The sequence below is a fragment of the Anabrus simplex genome, chromosome 2 (genome assembly GCF_040414725.1).
Source record: "Anabrus simplex isolate iqAnaSimp1 chromosome 2, ASM4041472v1, whole genome shotgun sequence".
NCBI classification, from domain to species: domain Eukaryota; kingdom Metazoa; phylum Arthropoda; class Insecta; order Orthoptera; family Tettigoniidae; genus Anabrus; species Anabrus simplex.
The window spans coordinates 407,271,008-407,289,233 of NC_090266.1; the positions used below are offsets into that span (position 1 = coordinate 407,271,008).

The 18,226-nt window shown below is 37.2% G+C and overlaps 1 protein-coding gene across 2 annotated transcripts in view; it reads left to right on the plus strand.

Annotated features, from left to right (window-relative positions):
• The window catches only part of spas (spastin), a 306,239-nt gene that overhangs the window by 282,942 nt on the left and 5,071 nt on the right, over positions 1–18,226 (plus strand). For both annotated transcript variants that reach the window (XM_067140818.2, XM_067140819.2), the window contains one exon: positions 7,818–8,011. In XM_067140818.2, the coding sequence (XP_066996919.2) occupies positions 7,818–8,011 (194 nt within the window). The remainder of the gene's footprint in view (positions 1–7,817; positions 8,012–18,226) is intronic.

Here is an 18,226-nt window from a genome sequence, read left to right on the forward strand (position 1 = left end):
TTTAATTCCCATTGTCGGCAGCCCTGAATTGGTTTTGCGTGTTCTCCCATTTTCACACCAGGCAAATGCTTGAGCTGTACCGTAATTAAAGCTACAGCCGATACCTTTCTAATCCTAGCCCCTTACCATCCTTCAGTCAACGAAAGCCTTCGGACATTTTAATCTGAAGTTAAACAAGTACAGTGGAACCTCGATTATCCGTACCCGGAAAATACTCTTTCCCAGAATATGCGTTCAAATTACGTGGTCCCGCGAGCATCGTAATTAAATCATGTAAAAATCCTGCATTATCCGTTCCTTGAAGAAACGATTTCCCGGAACATCCGTCCAAAAATTTCAGTCCCACCAAATCCTTGATCAATCGATTTTTAATAAACTGTATCTCACAAAAGGACGGGTATGGCATACTTATGGATCTTGGCGTTGACGCCCCGTCATTGCGATAAGTAGAGCAAGTAGCCTACTGTACTGGAAAAGCGATCGGCGGTGAAGTTGCATAAGGGACCATCTTAGCATCACATTCGGGTGGTATTGTTTAGAGAATCTCGGAAATCATAAATCAGAGAGTTGCCACAACAATTGTAAGGAGATATGATGGATTTCGACAGCTCTGCTTGAAGGCAGAACTAGTTTCGTCAAATGCTTCGCACTTATAAAACGTCCAAACTATGTCCAGGATTAGATGTTTATATTTTTACTTCTTTTTTTTTTGATCGTCCTGCTGAACAGGTTTTCGGCACTTTCCTAGGGCACTGTAGCGTAACTGGGCTTTCAGACAGGAATAGAAACTGCTCCTTCTCAACACAAATTTAGTATTTTAATATTATCGTACGCGATTATGTTAGCGAGACCAGAACAGATGTTGCACCTTACATTAAAAAAGAAAGCCGTGGTAGGTCTTGGGATTACCTATTACTGTTTTCGTCCTAATGTAAGACTGTGAATTTTACGTTTTCGTGCTAAAATGCAAAAAATCGCAGTCGTTTCATTTGTGCACGTTACATTTAAATTGTTTGTATCATTTCCAACTCTTACTGACATGTGCAGCGAGCGCGCTCTCCAGATGACCTCAAGGTCACGAATAACCGTAATTTCTGAAGTTTTGATGATATTTTCTTTCTCTTTCCAATTTGATTGGATTAGTGATGGGCAGAATTGAGTATAATGCATTCAAGAACTTTTGAGAATCGATACATTCGAAACCATGTTTTCAAGTTCAACATAACCTTTAAAAGTCGCTCTAGGCCTAATTTACGCGGTACGAGATTTCCAGAAACTGACTATGAACAGTATACCGGAGACCAAATTACAATGGAAGATTAAGAAAAGAAGGGATTTCGCCATCATGTTGGGCACTTTTGTATCTAATGTGCTTTATTTTGTTAGATGAGAGAATTAAAAACTACTTGTGGTCGACTGTCGTTCGGCTTGGTGTTATTAGATTTTTCGAAGAGTTTGGTTAATCAAAGTTGCTAACTGAAAAAAGTTTTCACAGGAAACTGATGAAGATTCCCCTGTAAAATTGAATATAAAGCATCGAGATTTTGAACTCGCGTACCGGTAATTAATGAGGTTTCGCGGTCTAACATGCCTGCCTCTCATCCAGATATAAGGGCTGGTTCCAGGTCCACTCAGCCTACGTGATTACCTTTAACTGAGGAGCTATCTAATGCCGAGATGGCGACCCCGATCTAGAGAGCCAGGAATATCGGCCAAGAGGATTTGTCACACTGACCATGCGTCACCTCGTAATCTGCAGGCCTTCGGGCTGAGCAGCGGTCGCTTGGCAGGCAAAGTCCCATTGGGGCTGTAGTTTGGGTTGGTTTAGGAGTTTTTGTAAGATTATAATTATACATATTTCATTTTTGTGATGTTTAGCCAAATTGGTGTGGTTTTCATTCATTCCCGGATTTTCCGTTTTCCCGTGTTGTACGTTTTATTTTCATGGTCCCTTGAAAAATGGAGAATCGAGGTTCCACTGTATGGGGAAAAAGAAGAAATAAAGTCTACAGGCTTCCTTTTTCAATTTTAATTATCGAAAAATTACACATTCTTTGAAACTGTCCATATTTTGCTTAAAGTGCAGGTTATAGTCATAACATCCTCTTAGAACATTAACTTGCAATAAGAGAACTAACCGTAACAGTTTTCAATTATTAAAAGACATAAAGAAAAGTGGAAAGAAATGGTGTAAAAATCATGCTTGATATTTCCATCGCGTATATTGTGGTTGCAAGATTTTGATGCCCCCATGAGGTTTCCATAGAGAAAAATGTCCAAATACAGAACCGTATTTTATTATTTAGTTTCCCCCAAATTTTTATTACCCACATTTATCGTTTTCCCACATCCGTCGTAATTTTCCCCACCTCCCCCTTGAAAAATGATGCATCAAGGTTTTACTGTATCTGTTCCTTTCTGTTTCTTATAGTTGATGTGTTAAGGTCAAGCTTACTAGGGACTGATTTGTCAGTGGCAGTGAAGTTGGACAGTGTTCTAAGCCATTCATATACTGCTGCATAAAATAAATGATGAGTTGTTATCTTTTACGTAGCCATACAGACGCACATGAGATGCTGTGAGTTGGTACAATATTTTTATTCACATATATTCACAAATTAACACACATATAACCTTAATGACAGTATCACAACAAAACACTTCACTTTGAGAATATCAACAAAGCCGCCATTATTGTAAACAACTACCAATCGCTGCACATGCAGATTACAACTTTGAAACATAGTTGAAAACGGATTACTACCGACTACCTACCTCTGCATGTCAGCTAACATGTCACAAGTATATTCTTGCTACACCATAACTTGTCAACCAATATCTTCCAAAACAACAACTAACTTTTTTCGTCAAGATCGTCTCCTTATATATGTGCCTGGCCAGGCTTCTAGAAAGTTACATTACAAAATATATCTTTGTGAAAATTCTGGAGTGTCAATACATAGGTTGTAATGTATAGAATATTCTCCACTGTTCTCGTGCCTATTACCATTCTGGAAGTTACAATGTGTTTCACAATTATGGATTACAGTTTGTATATACAGGGAAGAATAAATTATAATATTAATTTACAGGTATTTACATTAACGGAACTGATATAAATGTCTACGTACAACACGTTTCATGACGTCAAATCAAATCAAATCAAATCAAAATCTCTTTATTTGCAAATGAGGTGTTTACCTCGGTGGCAAATGGTACACTAAAATACATTATTGTCAAGCACTAAATATTAAATTAACAAGAGAATTAAATTTTCCTATAATACAATATTATATAATTTACGCTAATGATTTTTTCTATTAAACACACAGCTCATCCTTAATAAATTTACATTGTTTACAAAATTCTACTTATAATATCTCCTGTACTACATACAAATATAGTCATCTGATATACAGTATGTGGAATTACTTCAAATGATACTGTACAACTGGTATAAGATTAAAATTTACATTGCATTTATTTACTTTTTCTTTTCTTTACCCATTCTGGAACCTAAGTAGCATAACGACCTACTGCGTCTTAACCAGAGCCCTTTTTACCACCACTTTTCAGAGTTCCTGAAGGGCCTTCACAGCTACCGTAGCGGTCCCAGGACCCTCGAAGTCCCCACTGTACTTCACCCCTACAGGCAGTCCCCTACTTTGGCTGTCCAAACTCCTTAGACCAGGGGATGGAATTAATTTATTTACACACATTTTTAATTTACAATAACCTGCACTGGTCGAATGCCCTCTAACACTTCATTTATTTTCTCTGTTGCTGTTTATTCTCTTTTTGAATATCTGTACAGATTTTGGAAAAGGATCAAACACTACCCCTGGTAAACTGTTCCACTCCTTCACACCCTTCCCAATGAATGAAAATTTACCCCAATCGCTTCTGCTAAAATTCCTTCTAATTTTATATTTGTGGTCAGTCCTGCCGATATAATTATTTTCCAACTGAAGCCTCTCACGGATATCTCCCCATGCTGCTTCTCCTGTATAGGCTCTATATAAACCTATAAGTCTAGTTTTCTCCCTTCTCTTACTTAAAGTTTCCCACCCTAGTTTCTTTAACATTTCTGATTCACTACTCTTTCTCCTGAAATCCCCTGTTACAAATCGTGCTGCTTTCCTCTGCACACTATCTATTTCTTTTATTAGGTATTCTTGGTGAGGATCCCAAACACTGTTTGCATATTCCAATAATGGACGAACCATACTTAAGTAACTTTTCTCTTTTAATTCTTTGTTGCATCCTTTAAGTAGCCTCATTATGACATGTAACGATCTGTATGCTTTCCCAACAATGTCATCCACATGACCCTTCCAATGCAAATTGCTTTCAAATCTTACACCTAAGTATTTGCACTTGCCATCTTTTGGGATAACTACCCCGTCCAAAGTATATTCAAATTCAGTTTTAAAACTCCTGTTTGTAAATGTTGTAACAGTTGATTTGCCTCCATTAACTTTCATGTTATTCTCTTTAACCCATTGTTGGATACTCTCAAGGTCCCTTTGTAATTCTGAACAATCCTCAATGGTATTTATTTCCCTGTAAACAATTATGTCATCTGCATACAATCTTATTTTTGATGTTATATTGTTCCCTAAATCATTTACGTATATTAAGAAAAGTAACGGACCCATTATACTACCCTGTGCAATTCCCTTCCAAACTTTCTCTTTCTGCAATACGTTAATTCCTACTTTGACTTTCTGAACCCTTGAATTTAGAAATGTTTTTACCCAACGTGTAACCCTTACGTCCAATCCTATTCCCTCCAATTTCTTTAATAATATTCCATGTTCCACTCTATCAAAGGCTTTGGAAAGATGTATGGCTATGCAATCTAACTGGCCTCCTGAATCCAATTGATCTGATATGTCCTGCTGAAATCCCACTAGTTGTGCCTCACAAGAAAATTTCTTTCTAAATCCATACTGGCTCCTCATGAACCAATTTTTATCATCACATATCCCTCTGATGTACTCTGATATTAAACTCTCCAGTATTTTACAAACTATATTGGTCAGGCTGATTGGTCTGTAGTTCTCTGGTTTCCATTTATCACCCTTTCCTTTATAAATTGGTATTATTATAGATTCCTTCCATTCCTTTGGTATTACACTATTATTTATGACATAGTCAAAGAGAAATTTTAAATAAGGCACTATGTACCACCCCATTGTCTTTATCACCTCCCCAGTAATTTGATCACTTCCTGCTGCTTTTCCTTGCTGAAGCAGTTGGATTTCTCTGAAAATATCTTCATTTGTGAACGAGAAGCTTCTTGTTTCCCTCTGTGTCTGTCCCTCTGTAACTTCTGTTTCGGTGTCCAACTCCTGACAATCATCTACTGAATCTCTAAATTCCCTACTAAAGAGGTTTGCTTTCTCAGTATCTGTTAAATAGTGTTCACCCCCTTCTCCCACCATTATAGGTATTTGGATTCCATTTCCTTTCTGATTCCTGATATATGAATACAGCCTTTTCCATTTCCCTTTGTGGTCATTACGCTCTTGAAGAATGCCATTCATATAATTCTCTTTTGCTTCCTTTTTTACTCTATTCAGTTCCCTCATTAGCTGTTTTCTACTTTCTCTACTCTCCCTACCTTCTTTGATTTTCCTGTTTACTATTCTACATTTTCTTTTTAATTTTCTTATTTCCCTTGTATAATAAACAGGGTCTGAGGTCATTTTACCCTTCTTAACAGGTACAAATCTCTTCTCTCCTTCCCAAACAATTCCTTTGAATTTAGCCCAAAGTGTATCCACATTACTCCCTTCACTTATCCAACAACTGAATTGTGATTTAAGGTAAGTCCCAAATTCATCAACTTTAGTTTTTCTGTACAATTTCTTGTCGTGTGTGACCCTCTTATTAAGCCTTTTTGGTACCAGTCCTACATCCATTATTACAGCCTTATGGTCACCTATTCCTTCAATTACCTCAGTTTTATCAACAATATCCCGTGGTTTAACCAAGAATACATCTAGTAAGTTATTGAGACGAGTTGGTTCTTGTACTACTTGTGTAAATCCTCCCTCCCAAATTAACTTATTTGCCAGTTTCTATTCGTGGGCTTCACTTGCAGCTCCATTCCATTCAACCTCAGGCAAGTTTAGATCTCCCCCAATTATTACCACATCATTATTATTGTTTTTATGAGTATAATCTATTATTTTCTCAAATATTTCCATATCTCTTTCCTCTCTTCCTGGCCTGTATGTTCCTATAATTCCCACCTCCTTCATATTATCACAAATTAATTTTATCCCTAATATTTCATCCCTTTCATCGGTAAACCATTCATGTGAACAATATGTTTCCTTCACCAGAATAAACAGCCCCCGTCCCTTTTTATCTCCTCGGTCTCTACGATAGACTGTGTACCCTTCTGGAAATACTTCTCTATTACCCACCCCTTCTCTCAACCACGATTCCACTCCTATCACCACATCAGTCTCATAAGATTCCATCAATGTACCGAATTTTAATTGTTTATTTACTACACTCTGACAGTTGACCAAGAGCAATCTCAGACCCCCTTCCTCCCTAAAAAATTGACTGTTGCAATTGGGTAACTTGAAATTCCGTACTTTCCTGAGTTTCATTTACTAGTTGGCTGAGCCAGCTTGAAGTACAGCTGGCTCTTTCTACTAGTTTTCCTGGTCAGTATTATAACTCAAGGGAGTTGCCTTTTTTACAGTACATATCTTATGATTAATAAAATTTAGAACAATATTTGCTATCTTTCGTTTACCTGAATTGTTTAGATGAAGGCCATGCTTTGTGTAACAGTGTCTCTCGAAACTGCTGCTATCAATTACCTGTGTATTACGAAAATGTTTACAAATTTTAACCATATCTGTATTAACTTTGTCCACTTCAGTGTTCACACACGAGTCTCTAATCAAATCATGCCTGTGGGGCACGTTCACTACAAAAATGTTAGTGTGAGTCAGCTTACCTAGTGTACTTTTAAGTTCCGTAACCTCACACACAATACGGTCATTCGACTACGTAAATAATAGTAATACTAATACTTTCATGACATACTCACACACAATAAGATCATTCTACTACGTAAATAATAATAATAATAATAATAATAATAATAATAAATCTAATACTAAATGGATGTTCATCACTTTGTAGCCATACATACAAGTAGTAATAATAATAATAATTGTAAAATAATAATCACAATTGTAAAATAATAATAATAACCATAATAATTTGAGCTTGATTATCTGCATTAGTTATCCATGGGTGAGAGAACATTGTTTTCAAGTTATACCTGTTATCGCACTTGCATCATCTTCTTCTTGTGCATCTAGCCCTGAGGTGTTTTTTCTTTTTGTTATATTCTGATTAACAGTTTTTTCAGTATATTTTATAATCGTATATTTATACGATTATGTAATAATGGAGTCTTGGTCCTCATGCTCCATATTCCAGTGAAATGTTGCGTTAACTGTTTCCTAGTTCTAAATCTGTCCTTCAAATTTCCTGGAGATAGTCTGTGAGGTTCTTTCATCAGCAGTGGTCTTTAACATGTTACAAGATCTAATCCATAGCTTGTCATAGTCATGCTGAAAAAAGAATTGGAGAGGTCTTATGTTAATACATTGGAGGTATAAATCGTTGCTGTTATTACTGTGTGCATGATACAAAGCTGTCTTTCAAAATTTGTGAAGAATAGTACAGTTGTTTGAAACACACAACATTGTTTTGTTATTTGATGACATTTTGACTTGTACACACTAATGGTGTTATCTCTATTTGTTGTTGTTTTTCAGGCGGTTTTCAAAGCGTATCTATGTGTCACTGCCAGATCATCCAACTAGAGTTCTTCTTTTACGGCGATTGCTGAGTCGTCATAACAACCCACTGTGTAAAGAGGAATTGGAGCAACTTGCTACACTGACTGAGGGCTACTCTGGAAGTGACTTAACTAGCTTAGCTAAGGATGCTGCTCTAGGACCAATTAGAGGTATATATAGAATAAAAAATAAAAAAACCTATCGTCTGATTGTTGAATTCAGTTCAATATCTGTGAGTTGTCAGTGTTGAGATAACAGCACTTTCTTAATATCATTTAAGATTTTTTCCCCCTAATGGTTAAATATTGCACTAAACTAGACAAATTCTCAGCAGTTCTGGGAAGAGAAAGTGTTAAGATTGCAAGGGTAGTAACCATGGCTTCAATTAAGGAAATGCTCTGGTTATCTTCAGTTCAGTCTTCTTCCCTGATAATCTGTTAACACTATCGCCAGTGAAACAATCAAGCGAGTTGGCCGTGCGGTTAGGGTCGTGCAGCTGTGAGTTTGCATTCAACAGATAGTGGATTTGCATTTCACCGTCGGCAGCCCTAAAGATGGTTTTCTGAGGTTTCCCATTTTCACACTAGGCAAATGCTGGGGCTGTACCTTGATTAAGGCCACAGCCGCTACCTTCCCAATCCTAGCCCTTTCCCATCCCTCTGTTGCTGAAAACATTTGATGTGTTTGGGCGACATTAAACAAGTAGGGTAAAAAAAAAAACAGAAACATTCAGAGACAAATGTTGTAACTTTCAGGCTTTTCAGTCTATCGAAAACCATAATTATAACACTGTAATATACCTGTAAAAACAATACACAGTATTAAACAAAGAATGACATGTTTCCTTCTACAAGAACATCCTCAGATTCTATCAAATCTCTTTAAATCATGCGTATATATGTACAATATTGTTTATGTTGCATAAACTTGTCTGTGATTGAGTGTTGGTGATATTATAAACTAGTAATAACAATTAATGATTGTAGAAGTATTCAACAGTCACCTTATTAACTTACGGAAATGTTTCTATACTTATCTAAGCTGCTCATGTGTAGCCCGTAGTCTTCAACAACTTCTTCTGGACTTTGGTTGTGAGGGGTGAGCTGAGAATTTCTGTGGGCGTTGAACTCTGTTCTGTGGAGAGGGCAGGGGGAGTAGGGGTGTGTTGTGGACCCTGCTTCTGTCCATTGTAGAGGTGATGGTTATGTTGCTTCATCTTATAATGTATTTTTATATATTAGTGAGTAAATGCAAGCAGTCCACTTCATGACCGTATTGATGAGTTCAGTCAACAAATTAATTTAAAATACCACCTAATCGATACTTTTTCTTGCCTTGGGCAAAATTATAAAGACATTAGCAAACACAGGACATGTTTTGACCACTTAGTGGTCATCTTCAGCTGTATCTAAATAGCTTATATGAAAACATTTGGATAGTAAGCACATTAAAACCTTAATCTCTGTTCCCATGGAATCCTAAAAACTATTGCTGTAGGTGCTGGAAATGAAAGTGGGGGTTGGTGGGGGGTAAGGTGATACGTGAAAAAGATACTTAAATTACAATTCGCATCTACAGTTATGTTAAAAAACTTATTTTCTAATAAACATATTTAAAAATATCTTAAAAGCGTCTATGGTGAGGCACTTTTTGTAAAAATAGTAGGTGGCTTGAATAAAGTCAATGTGTAAACAGTCTTCAGCTGTTTGTTGATTGTATGTTGTGTTGAGTATCTTCCTTAAATGTTGCTCCTTAGATTATGGTAAAAGGTTGTGTTGAACTGTTTGACTTGCAATAGTCCTATGGTAACTTCTCTGTTATATTGCGTAAAAATGGCGGTCTTCTGATTAGGGCAGCTTGCCTCATGATCTGCAACCAGCAGAAGATCGTCAAATGTTAAAATGTGTCATTAAACAAAAATCTTCCAAATTTAATTAGATCGCGGGGAGAAGGAAGTAACGAAAAGTTGTATTGTCTTAACTCACCTTTTCTGGAATGGTGTCTATTCTCCGCTGCCTTGGGGATGTGTCTGTGTACACGACCTAGTGTAATAGCGATGTGACATGGCTTGTTTGTTTGTACAATTCGCCGGAGAAGAGGGAAGCAGGGTTGTGTCATCTAATATGTCTCGTGAGGGGGGAGGGAGTACTAGCTGTGCTTCCAGGACATCGTATTTGATCATTTCCCTTGTTCGTCTTGTTTGTTTGTCCATTCCATGTATTTACTGATATGCTCATATAAGAGGTTTTTTGTGCTCATTTAGTTTAAATTCTGTTCTTTGTACTCTAATTTATCAAGAATAATGTGGATGTTTTCTAGGCTATTCATAAGATTTCCTTTATTGATCGTATTGATGATTTGGAGATCCAGTCTGATGTTAGTGAATTTGTGGCTTGCCTCTTTCATATGAGCTCCCATAGCAGAGAATCTCCTGTACTTCTCTGCATTAACGTGCTCCTGATATCTAATTATAAAGCTCCTTCCTGATTGTCCCACATATGTGTTTCTGCACTGAGTACATGTCAGCCTATAAATGCCTGATTCCTGGAATTCAGCATCCTTTAGTTTATTGACTTTGTTGTGATTGACAAATCTATGTTTCGTTTTGTTGTTAGTTGAGAAAGCTACTTTGGTGTGTTTCTTGAACAAATTTGTGATTTCATAAATCCTCAGGTTATTAAAGGTGAATTTGACGTACCTCTTTACTTTCTCTGATTGCTGCTTTAGTTTAATTTCATGTTGATATTTACACTTAGTAATGATTTTGTTGATGAATTTCAAACTGAAACCGTTATATAAGGCTTGTTGGCGAATGTAAGTCTGTCTGTCTCTGTTAACAGAATTTCAAAGGCCAAAGCAGATTTCTTTTGTGAAATGGGATGTAAAGAATCGCTTTTTATTGTGGTTGGTGTAAAAGTGGGTTTTCTATGTATTTTGAAACTGAAACTGGTTGTTTTTCCGAATTGTTCGAATATCTAGAAAATTGAGCGTAAATTCTGCTGTGAATTTAATCTTTGGGTCCAAATTATTTAAGGTACCGTATTTACTCGTGTATTAGACCACCCCCTTGGCTTTTCGCGACGAAGAAAATGAAAAAAAATCTCGCATATAAGACCCCCCAACGTAATTTGTCAGAGAAGAACAATGATTCCGCTTCGAAGCGGGTACAAGTTTTATTGCAGCTCTGATGACATTGCACAAATTTATGAATAGTTTCGTCCGTACGACCTACGCAATGAAAATGTGTCGAATCCATGGGGTACCTACATCTGTGTTTCGTAGTTGAGAAATGTCCGCCTCCGTAGCGTAGGTCTACTGCAGCTCTGATGATGTCGCACAAATACTGTAGGTAAATAGGCCTAGCTTCGTGTCCGACCCGCACATTGCAAGCATGCATCAGTCATGCTATATGTCTGTGTTTTGTACTTAATAATAATCCGCCAGCGTAATGGTTAGCACAATTAGTTGCTGTTCTCGGGAGTCTGACTTCGATACCCGGTATTGTACTGCCAGACATTTACGAATGGCAGGCAGGTTGATATGCAGTAAAAGCGGTACATGTAACTCCCCTCCACTGGGGGTGTGTCTAAAAAGAGCTGTACCACCTCGGAATGAGAAAACGAGTTTACTTTAGTTGAGAAATATTTGCGGTTGTTGCTATTTATGCACCAGGCGAGACCATTAACAAAGTGGTCGTTTAATATCTCGTAACTCGGGTCAGTATAGGTATACCTATATTTGGAGAGAAGTAAGTTTAAAATGTGATAAAAGCTACCCAATTAAAACGATTGTTTTACTCGCCAACACACCTAACGAATAATAATAATAATTAATATTATTATTATTTTATGCTCCCACGTAGGCCTACTTCAAACGATTTTCGGAGACGCCAAACAAACATACTAGGATACCGGTATTAGTTAATAAAAAAAAGAGACAACAAATGTACAAAATTAAACATTATGATAATAAAACGCATTATCGCCACACCTGTAGATATCCATAAATGCGGTAGGCATATATTTTACTGTTATTTATATTTATTCTTTCCATCGAGAAACTTTTGGCACTATCAGGGCGATAATTTACCTAACCTAAACATTGTGGTCTGTCTTATCTCGTGGACAGCTGTTTACGTAAATCCTGATGTGATAAATGTAGAGAACAAGCATGAAATGTGCTTAAAAATAAGGGTCTGTGTTTCAACAGCCGCAGTTACCAAAAGAATGTTTCCAGTTACTATGTATTACAATCGGAAATACAACTCGTAACATACACTAGTTATCAGCTGATGGTTTGGCAGGCCTTTATTCGGAAGAAGTGGTTTCTGCTACATGTACACCAACTGGGAATATCAGAGACCATCTCCAGAAACCATTTGGGAATAGATTTACACTGTTTAGACTCTATAGTCGGGAACGAAATTATTTTTAAAAGGTTCAAAAAGACGGGACCTCATATGCTCTCGATTGCAGTGCATGGCTCAAAAAGAATGAAGCATGGCTGACGCGACTGACGAGATGGCAGTGAAGATGATGTCACTTGAAATGCCGACACGCAGGTATCAGGGCAGGGAAGTTGACGGCACAAGGTGATAATATTCAAATGAAAGCAGCGATCAGGTTTACTGTGCGATAGGCCTACTGCTGAACTGACAGAGACAAATGACTGGCCATTGAGTTCTTTTGTATCAGTATTTAATTATATGATAACACGATACCCTTATCAGTTTTTTCTACGGGGTTGAGTATTAAGTGAGACGAATCTTCGTAGCGAGTTTTTACGGCCGTATGCCCTTCCTGACGTCAGCCTCACCAAAGGAATTAATGAGATGTAACGAGTGACGTGATATGAGTAATTAAAACGGACTTTTATATGTACCGTAGGCCTAAAAGTCGTGTTCACCCTTTATTGTCTTTTTACGTTTAGAAATACTGCCTTCTGACGAAAATAGCCAGTACCGGTATAACTTAAATACATTCTAAGTTTGTTAAATAATAGTATAGAATGTTTACGCGTACAATTTATAGCTCTTTATAGCCTAGAAGTCATGTGTTCACTGCACAAAATTTTGAGGTTATCGCATATTGGACCCCCCTTTAACTATTTTTGGCTGTAAAAGCGGGGAAAAAACGGGGTCTAATACGCGAGTAAATACGGTATTTAAAATACTTTGACTATCATTAATTTCTTTATTTATTATGGCACAGGTATCGTCAACATAGCGCAGCCAGAGATCTAGTCCTTTAATGTGGCCTACTATCTGAGTGTGTTCCAGGTGATCAAGGTATATGTTAGCTAAAATTCTGGAAACCGGAGCTCCCATTGGTAGTCCGTCCTGTTGATATATTGTATTATTAAAAGAAAAGAAATTATGGTTCAATACGAATTCCAGGATAGTTATGAAGTTTTCTATTTCCGGTTTACTGATACGTTTGTGAGCTAATAGATTGTTTTTTTAATCTTAGTACTGCCTTTTATAGGAATATTCGTATACATATCTTTAATGTCAAAGGAACTTGTTACATGAGAAGAAGTTAATTTATAATCTTTAACAACCTTGCAAAACTCCTTGGAGTTCTTATCGAGGTTTTGGTGTAAAAATAATGTAACTTTGAGTCAAAAAATTATGAAGAAATTGAGAGGTTTTATATGTGGGACTTTTCGTAAAATTAATTACAGGTCTGATAGGTATGTCGTCCTTATGTAGTTTAGGCATAGCCCTTCCTTTAGGAAGTCCTGGGTTCAGATTTATGAGTTTCTGAATTTCTTGGTCGTTTAAGAGAAAGGGGCTTTACTTTAGTATCCCTTTCAAATTCCTTTGTATTTTTAGGGTGGGGTCTTTCTCAATGACCTTAAACTTGTTGTTTTTGAGAAAAGTTTCTGTTTTCTTAATGTATTCGATTTCATTTAACATTACAACTGTTCCACCTCTATCGGCTTTCATTATAACTACGTTACTTTGTCTAATTTTACCCTGAAGTTCTTTCTCTACCTTTGTATTGTCAGAATCCTTTAATTATGGAGGGGAATTTTTTTCCTAGCTTGGTACATTAGATAATTTTGAGTATCAACTGGAAGGGTTTGTATGGCCGTTTCCGTTTCTGCTCAAGTTTGTATTAACTCTAGTCTTTTATTGATACTGTGCCAATTGTGATTTGGCCCCTTCCCTAACATTTGTAATTCTTGTTCTGTAGACGTCATGTTCACAGTTGAAGGATGTTTTAAGTTGTGGCTTATTTTGTTTTGTTGGGGCATTGTTTCTTAGGTTTTCTAATGTCTTATTCAATGTTGTCTGTTTCTTTTCCATTAGACTCTATACTTTATCTCTGCTGTATTTTAGCACGGAATCCCATTCTAGCGGTACTAAGTTTATTGAAACTGAAAGGTGCACCAAGTAAAGTAAACCAAGCAAGAAATAGTACGAACAACTAACTGAAGCTAAAGTTGAAACTTGCAAAAGTAAGCAAAGATATAATATACTTTAAAGAATGTCTGAATGACAACCTAATTCCGAATGGAACCAACCAGAGGGAAAAATATTCTGGATGTCGTGCTGATAAAACCAGATGAGCTGTATAGGGAAATTGAAGTAATAGATGGTATTAGTGATCATGAAGCTGTTTTTGTCGTAGTTCAAAATAAATGTGATAGAAAGGAAGGTCTTAAAAGTAGGTCTGTTAGGCAGTACCATATGGCTGATAAAGCAGGCATGAGGCAGTTTCTAAAAAGTAACTATGATCGGTGGAAAACGGTAAATAAAAATGTAAACAGACTCTGGGATGGGTTTAAAGAAATTGTCGAGGAATGCGAAAACAGGTTTGTACCTTTAAGGGTGGTAAGGAATGGTAAAGACCCACCTTATTATAATAGAGAAATAAAGAGACTAAGAAGGAGGTGCAGACTGGAAAGAAATAGAGTTAGAAATGGCTGTGGAAGTAAGGAGAAATTGAAGGAACTTACTAGGAAATTGAATCTAGCAAAGAAGGCAGCTAAGTATAACATGATGGCAAGCATAATTGGCAGTCATACAAATTTTAGTGAAAGATGGAAGGGTATGTTTAGGTATTTTAAGGCAGAAAGAGGTTCCAAGAAGGACCTTCCAGGAATCATTAGTGAACAAGGGAAGTGTGTATGTGAGGAACTTCAAAAGGCAGAAGTATTCAGTCAGAAGTGTGTAAAGATTATTGGTTACAAGGATAATGTCCAGATAGAGGAGGTGACTAATGCTAAATAAGTATTAAAATTTGCATGTGATAAAAATAACATTTAGAATAAGATACAAAAGTTGAAAACTAGAAAAGCGGCTGGAATTGATCAGATTTCTGGGGATATATTAAGACAATGGGTTGGGATTTAATATCATATCTGAAATACTTATTTGATTATTGTTTGCATGGAGGATCTGTACCAAATGCATGGAGAGTTGCTATAGTAGCCCCTTGGTATAAATGAAAGGGTTATAAACGTAAAGCTGAAAATTATAGGCCAGTCAGTTTGACGTGCATTGTATGCAAACTTTGGAAAGTAATTCTTTCTGATAACATTAGGCTTGTTTGCGAAATAATTAACTGGTTCGATAGAAGGCAGTCCGGGCTTCCACTGAAGCTCAACTTGTAGGATTTCAGCAAGATATAGCAGTTATGGATTCAGGATATCAAATGGACTGTATTGCGATTGACTCATCTAAGGCATTTGTTAGGGCAGATCATGGGATACTACTGGCAAAAATGAGTGCAATTGGACTAGACAAAAGAGCGACTGAATAGGTTGCTATATTTCTAGAAAATAGATCTCAGAGAATTAGAGTAGGTGAAGCTTTATCTGACCCTGTAATAATTAAGAGGGGAATTCCTCAAGGCAGTATTATCGGACCTTCATGTTTTCTTATATATATAAATGATATGAGTAAAGGAGTGGAATCGGAGGTAAGGCTTTTTGCGGGTGATGTTATTCTCTATAGAGTGATAAATAAGTACAAAAGATTGTGAGCAACTCTGCAACGTGGCCTCGAAAATGTTGTGAGATGGACAGCAGGCAATGGTATGTTGATAAACGGGGTTAAAAGTCAGGTTGTGAGTTTCACAAATTGGAAAAGTCCTCTCAGTTTTAATTACTGCGTTGATGGGGTGAAAGTTCCTTTTGGGGATCATTGTAAGTATCTAGGTGTTAATATAAGGAAAGATCTTCATTGGGGTAATCACATAAATGGGATTGTAAATAAAGGGTACAGATCTCTGCACATGGTTATGAGGGTGTTTAGGGGTTGTAGTAAGGATGTAAAGGAGAGTGCATATAGGTCTCTGGTAAGACCCCAACTAGAGTATGGTTCCAGTGTATGGGACCCTCACCAGGATTACCTGATTCAGGAACTGGAAAAAATCCAAAGAAAAGCAGCTTGATTTGTTCTGGGTGATTTCCTACAAAAGAGTAGCGTTACAAAAATGTTGCAATGTTTGGGTTGGGAAGAATTGAGAGAAAGAAGAAGAGCTGCTCGACTAAGTGGTATGTTCCGAGCTGTCAGCGGAGAGATGGCGTGGAATGACATTAGTAGACGAATAAGTTTGAATGGCGTTTATAAAAGTAGGAAAGATCACAATATGAAGATAAAGTTGGAATTCAAGAGGACAAACTGGGGCAAATATTCATTTATAGGAAGGGGAGTTAGGGATTGGAATAACTTACCAAGGGAGATGTTCAATAAATTTCCAATTTCTTTGAAATCATTTAGGAAAAGGCTAGGAAAGCAACAGATAGGGAATCTGCCACCTGGGCGACTGCCCTAAATGCAGATCAGTATTGATTGATTGATTGATTGAAATTCTTAAAAGGGACACAAAGAAACAACATACGCTCAATATTCCAAATTTCAACGCATGACCGTACACGTAAACAAATCCCCCTTTTCTCCCTACTGTAACAGGTCATTGGGCAAGTCAGAATTCGTATTGCAAGCTGTCCACTTCAGGACCGTATCGATGAGTTCAATCAACAAATTAATTTAAAATACCACATTCATGTCTTTATAATTTTGCCAAAGGCAAGAAATAAAGTATTGATGAGGTCCCTATCTGCTACCGATTTTCATTACTCCTAAATACAGTAGAAGTCCGTTATAGCGAGAATTCAGGACAGCGGAAAATTTACTCTATAGCGGATTGGTATTATCTCCGATTTTGTCGGAAAACCCCCCATACACATTAAAATTGGTATGAAATGGCGATCAGTTTGTTCAAAACGTGCGTTTCCACGGATGATATTCACACTACGGCTTACTTGTTTGTTATTTTTCGAAATCCGATGCTACGTGAAAGTGTATGTTTAATTTCATTCTGAAAAACTTACAGTACCATAATTCTCCGAATCCATGACGAACCCCACTTTTTCCTCAAACAAATTTTAATCAGGCTGAAAAAGTTCTTTGTAAAATCATATGAATGCCTTTGTTTTACAGTACGCATTTTAAAACTAGTTTTAGACGCCGAACATTGGCTTTCGTTATACCGCATTTTTTGTGACTGCACAATTTTTCTTTATTCCACGGGTTTAATGACCATTTACTTAAAATTGGCATCATAATACCGAAGAGAACCCGTTGAAAATTTGCCGGCAATACCTATTCCATGTATCTCTACAATACGGCGATCCGCCAGGAAAATATTCTTGCTGTCTATAAAACTGTTACGATACTTTTACTCAGCATCAGATATAACCGGCTACCGCTACACGCATGTCTCGCTTACTGGGTTCGGCCAACTTCAGCGGCTAGCGATGTATAGGCCTAATCGCGGACGCTGAAAGTCAACGAACGAGTTTATTGCGCCACGGTATGGCCATTCGACCCTTGCGTTTTTCACGCACATACCTCACAATTTCATTTTTGACTTCTTTAAAGCGTCTTAGTTGCGGACCACTGAGTGCACTTTTTGTTCAGTACACTTTTTTTAGCTATCGTTGTCTTCACGCTGACGCCAAATATTGGCTTTAATTAGCCTATGACATATTTTCTTGCGGCTGCACAATTATTCTACATTTCTGAGTGTTTAATAACAATTAGCTTAAAATTGGCATCATAATACAGTATCGGCGAGAACCCTTAGAAAATTTGCCGGCAATACCTGTTCCACGTATCTTTACGACTATCCATCACGAAAATGTTCCTGCTGTCTATAAAACTTAATTTTACTAAGAGTCAGGTACATTAGACCTGTTATAACTCTGCCACTGAGTAGCCATGGCCTTTCTAAGAATTCGAAGGCTCGCATGTTTTGATGCCATTCTGCAGATTTGAGAAACGTTTTTGTAGGGGCTAATAGAATGTGATTCTCTCTTCACTATTTCCCGAGATCCAGTAACGTTACACACAGGCACCGTACAACCGGCTG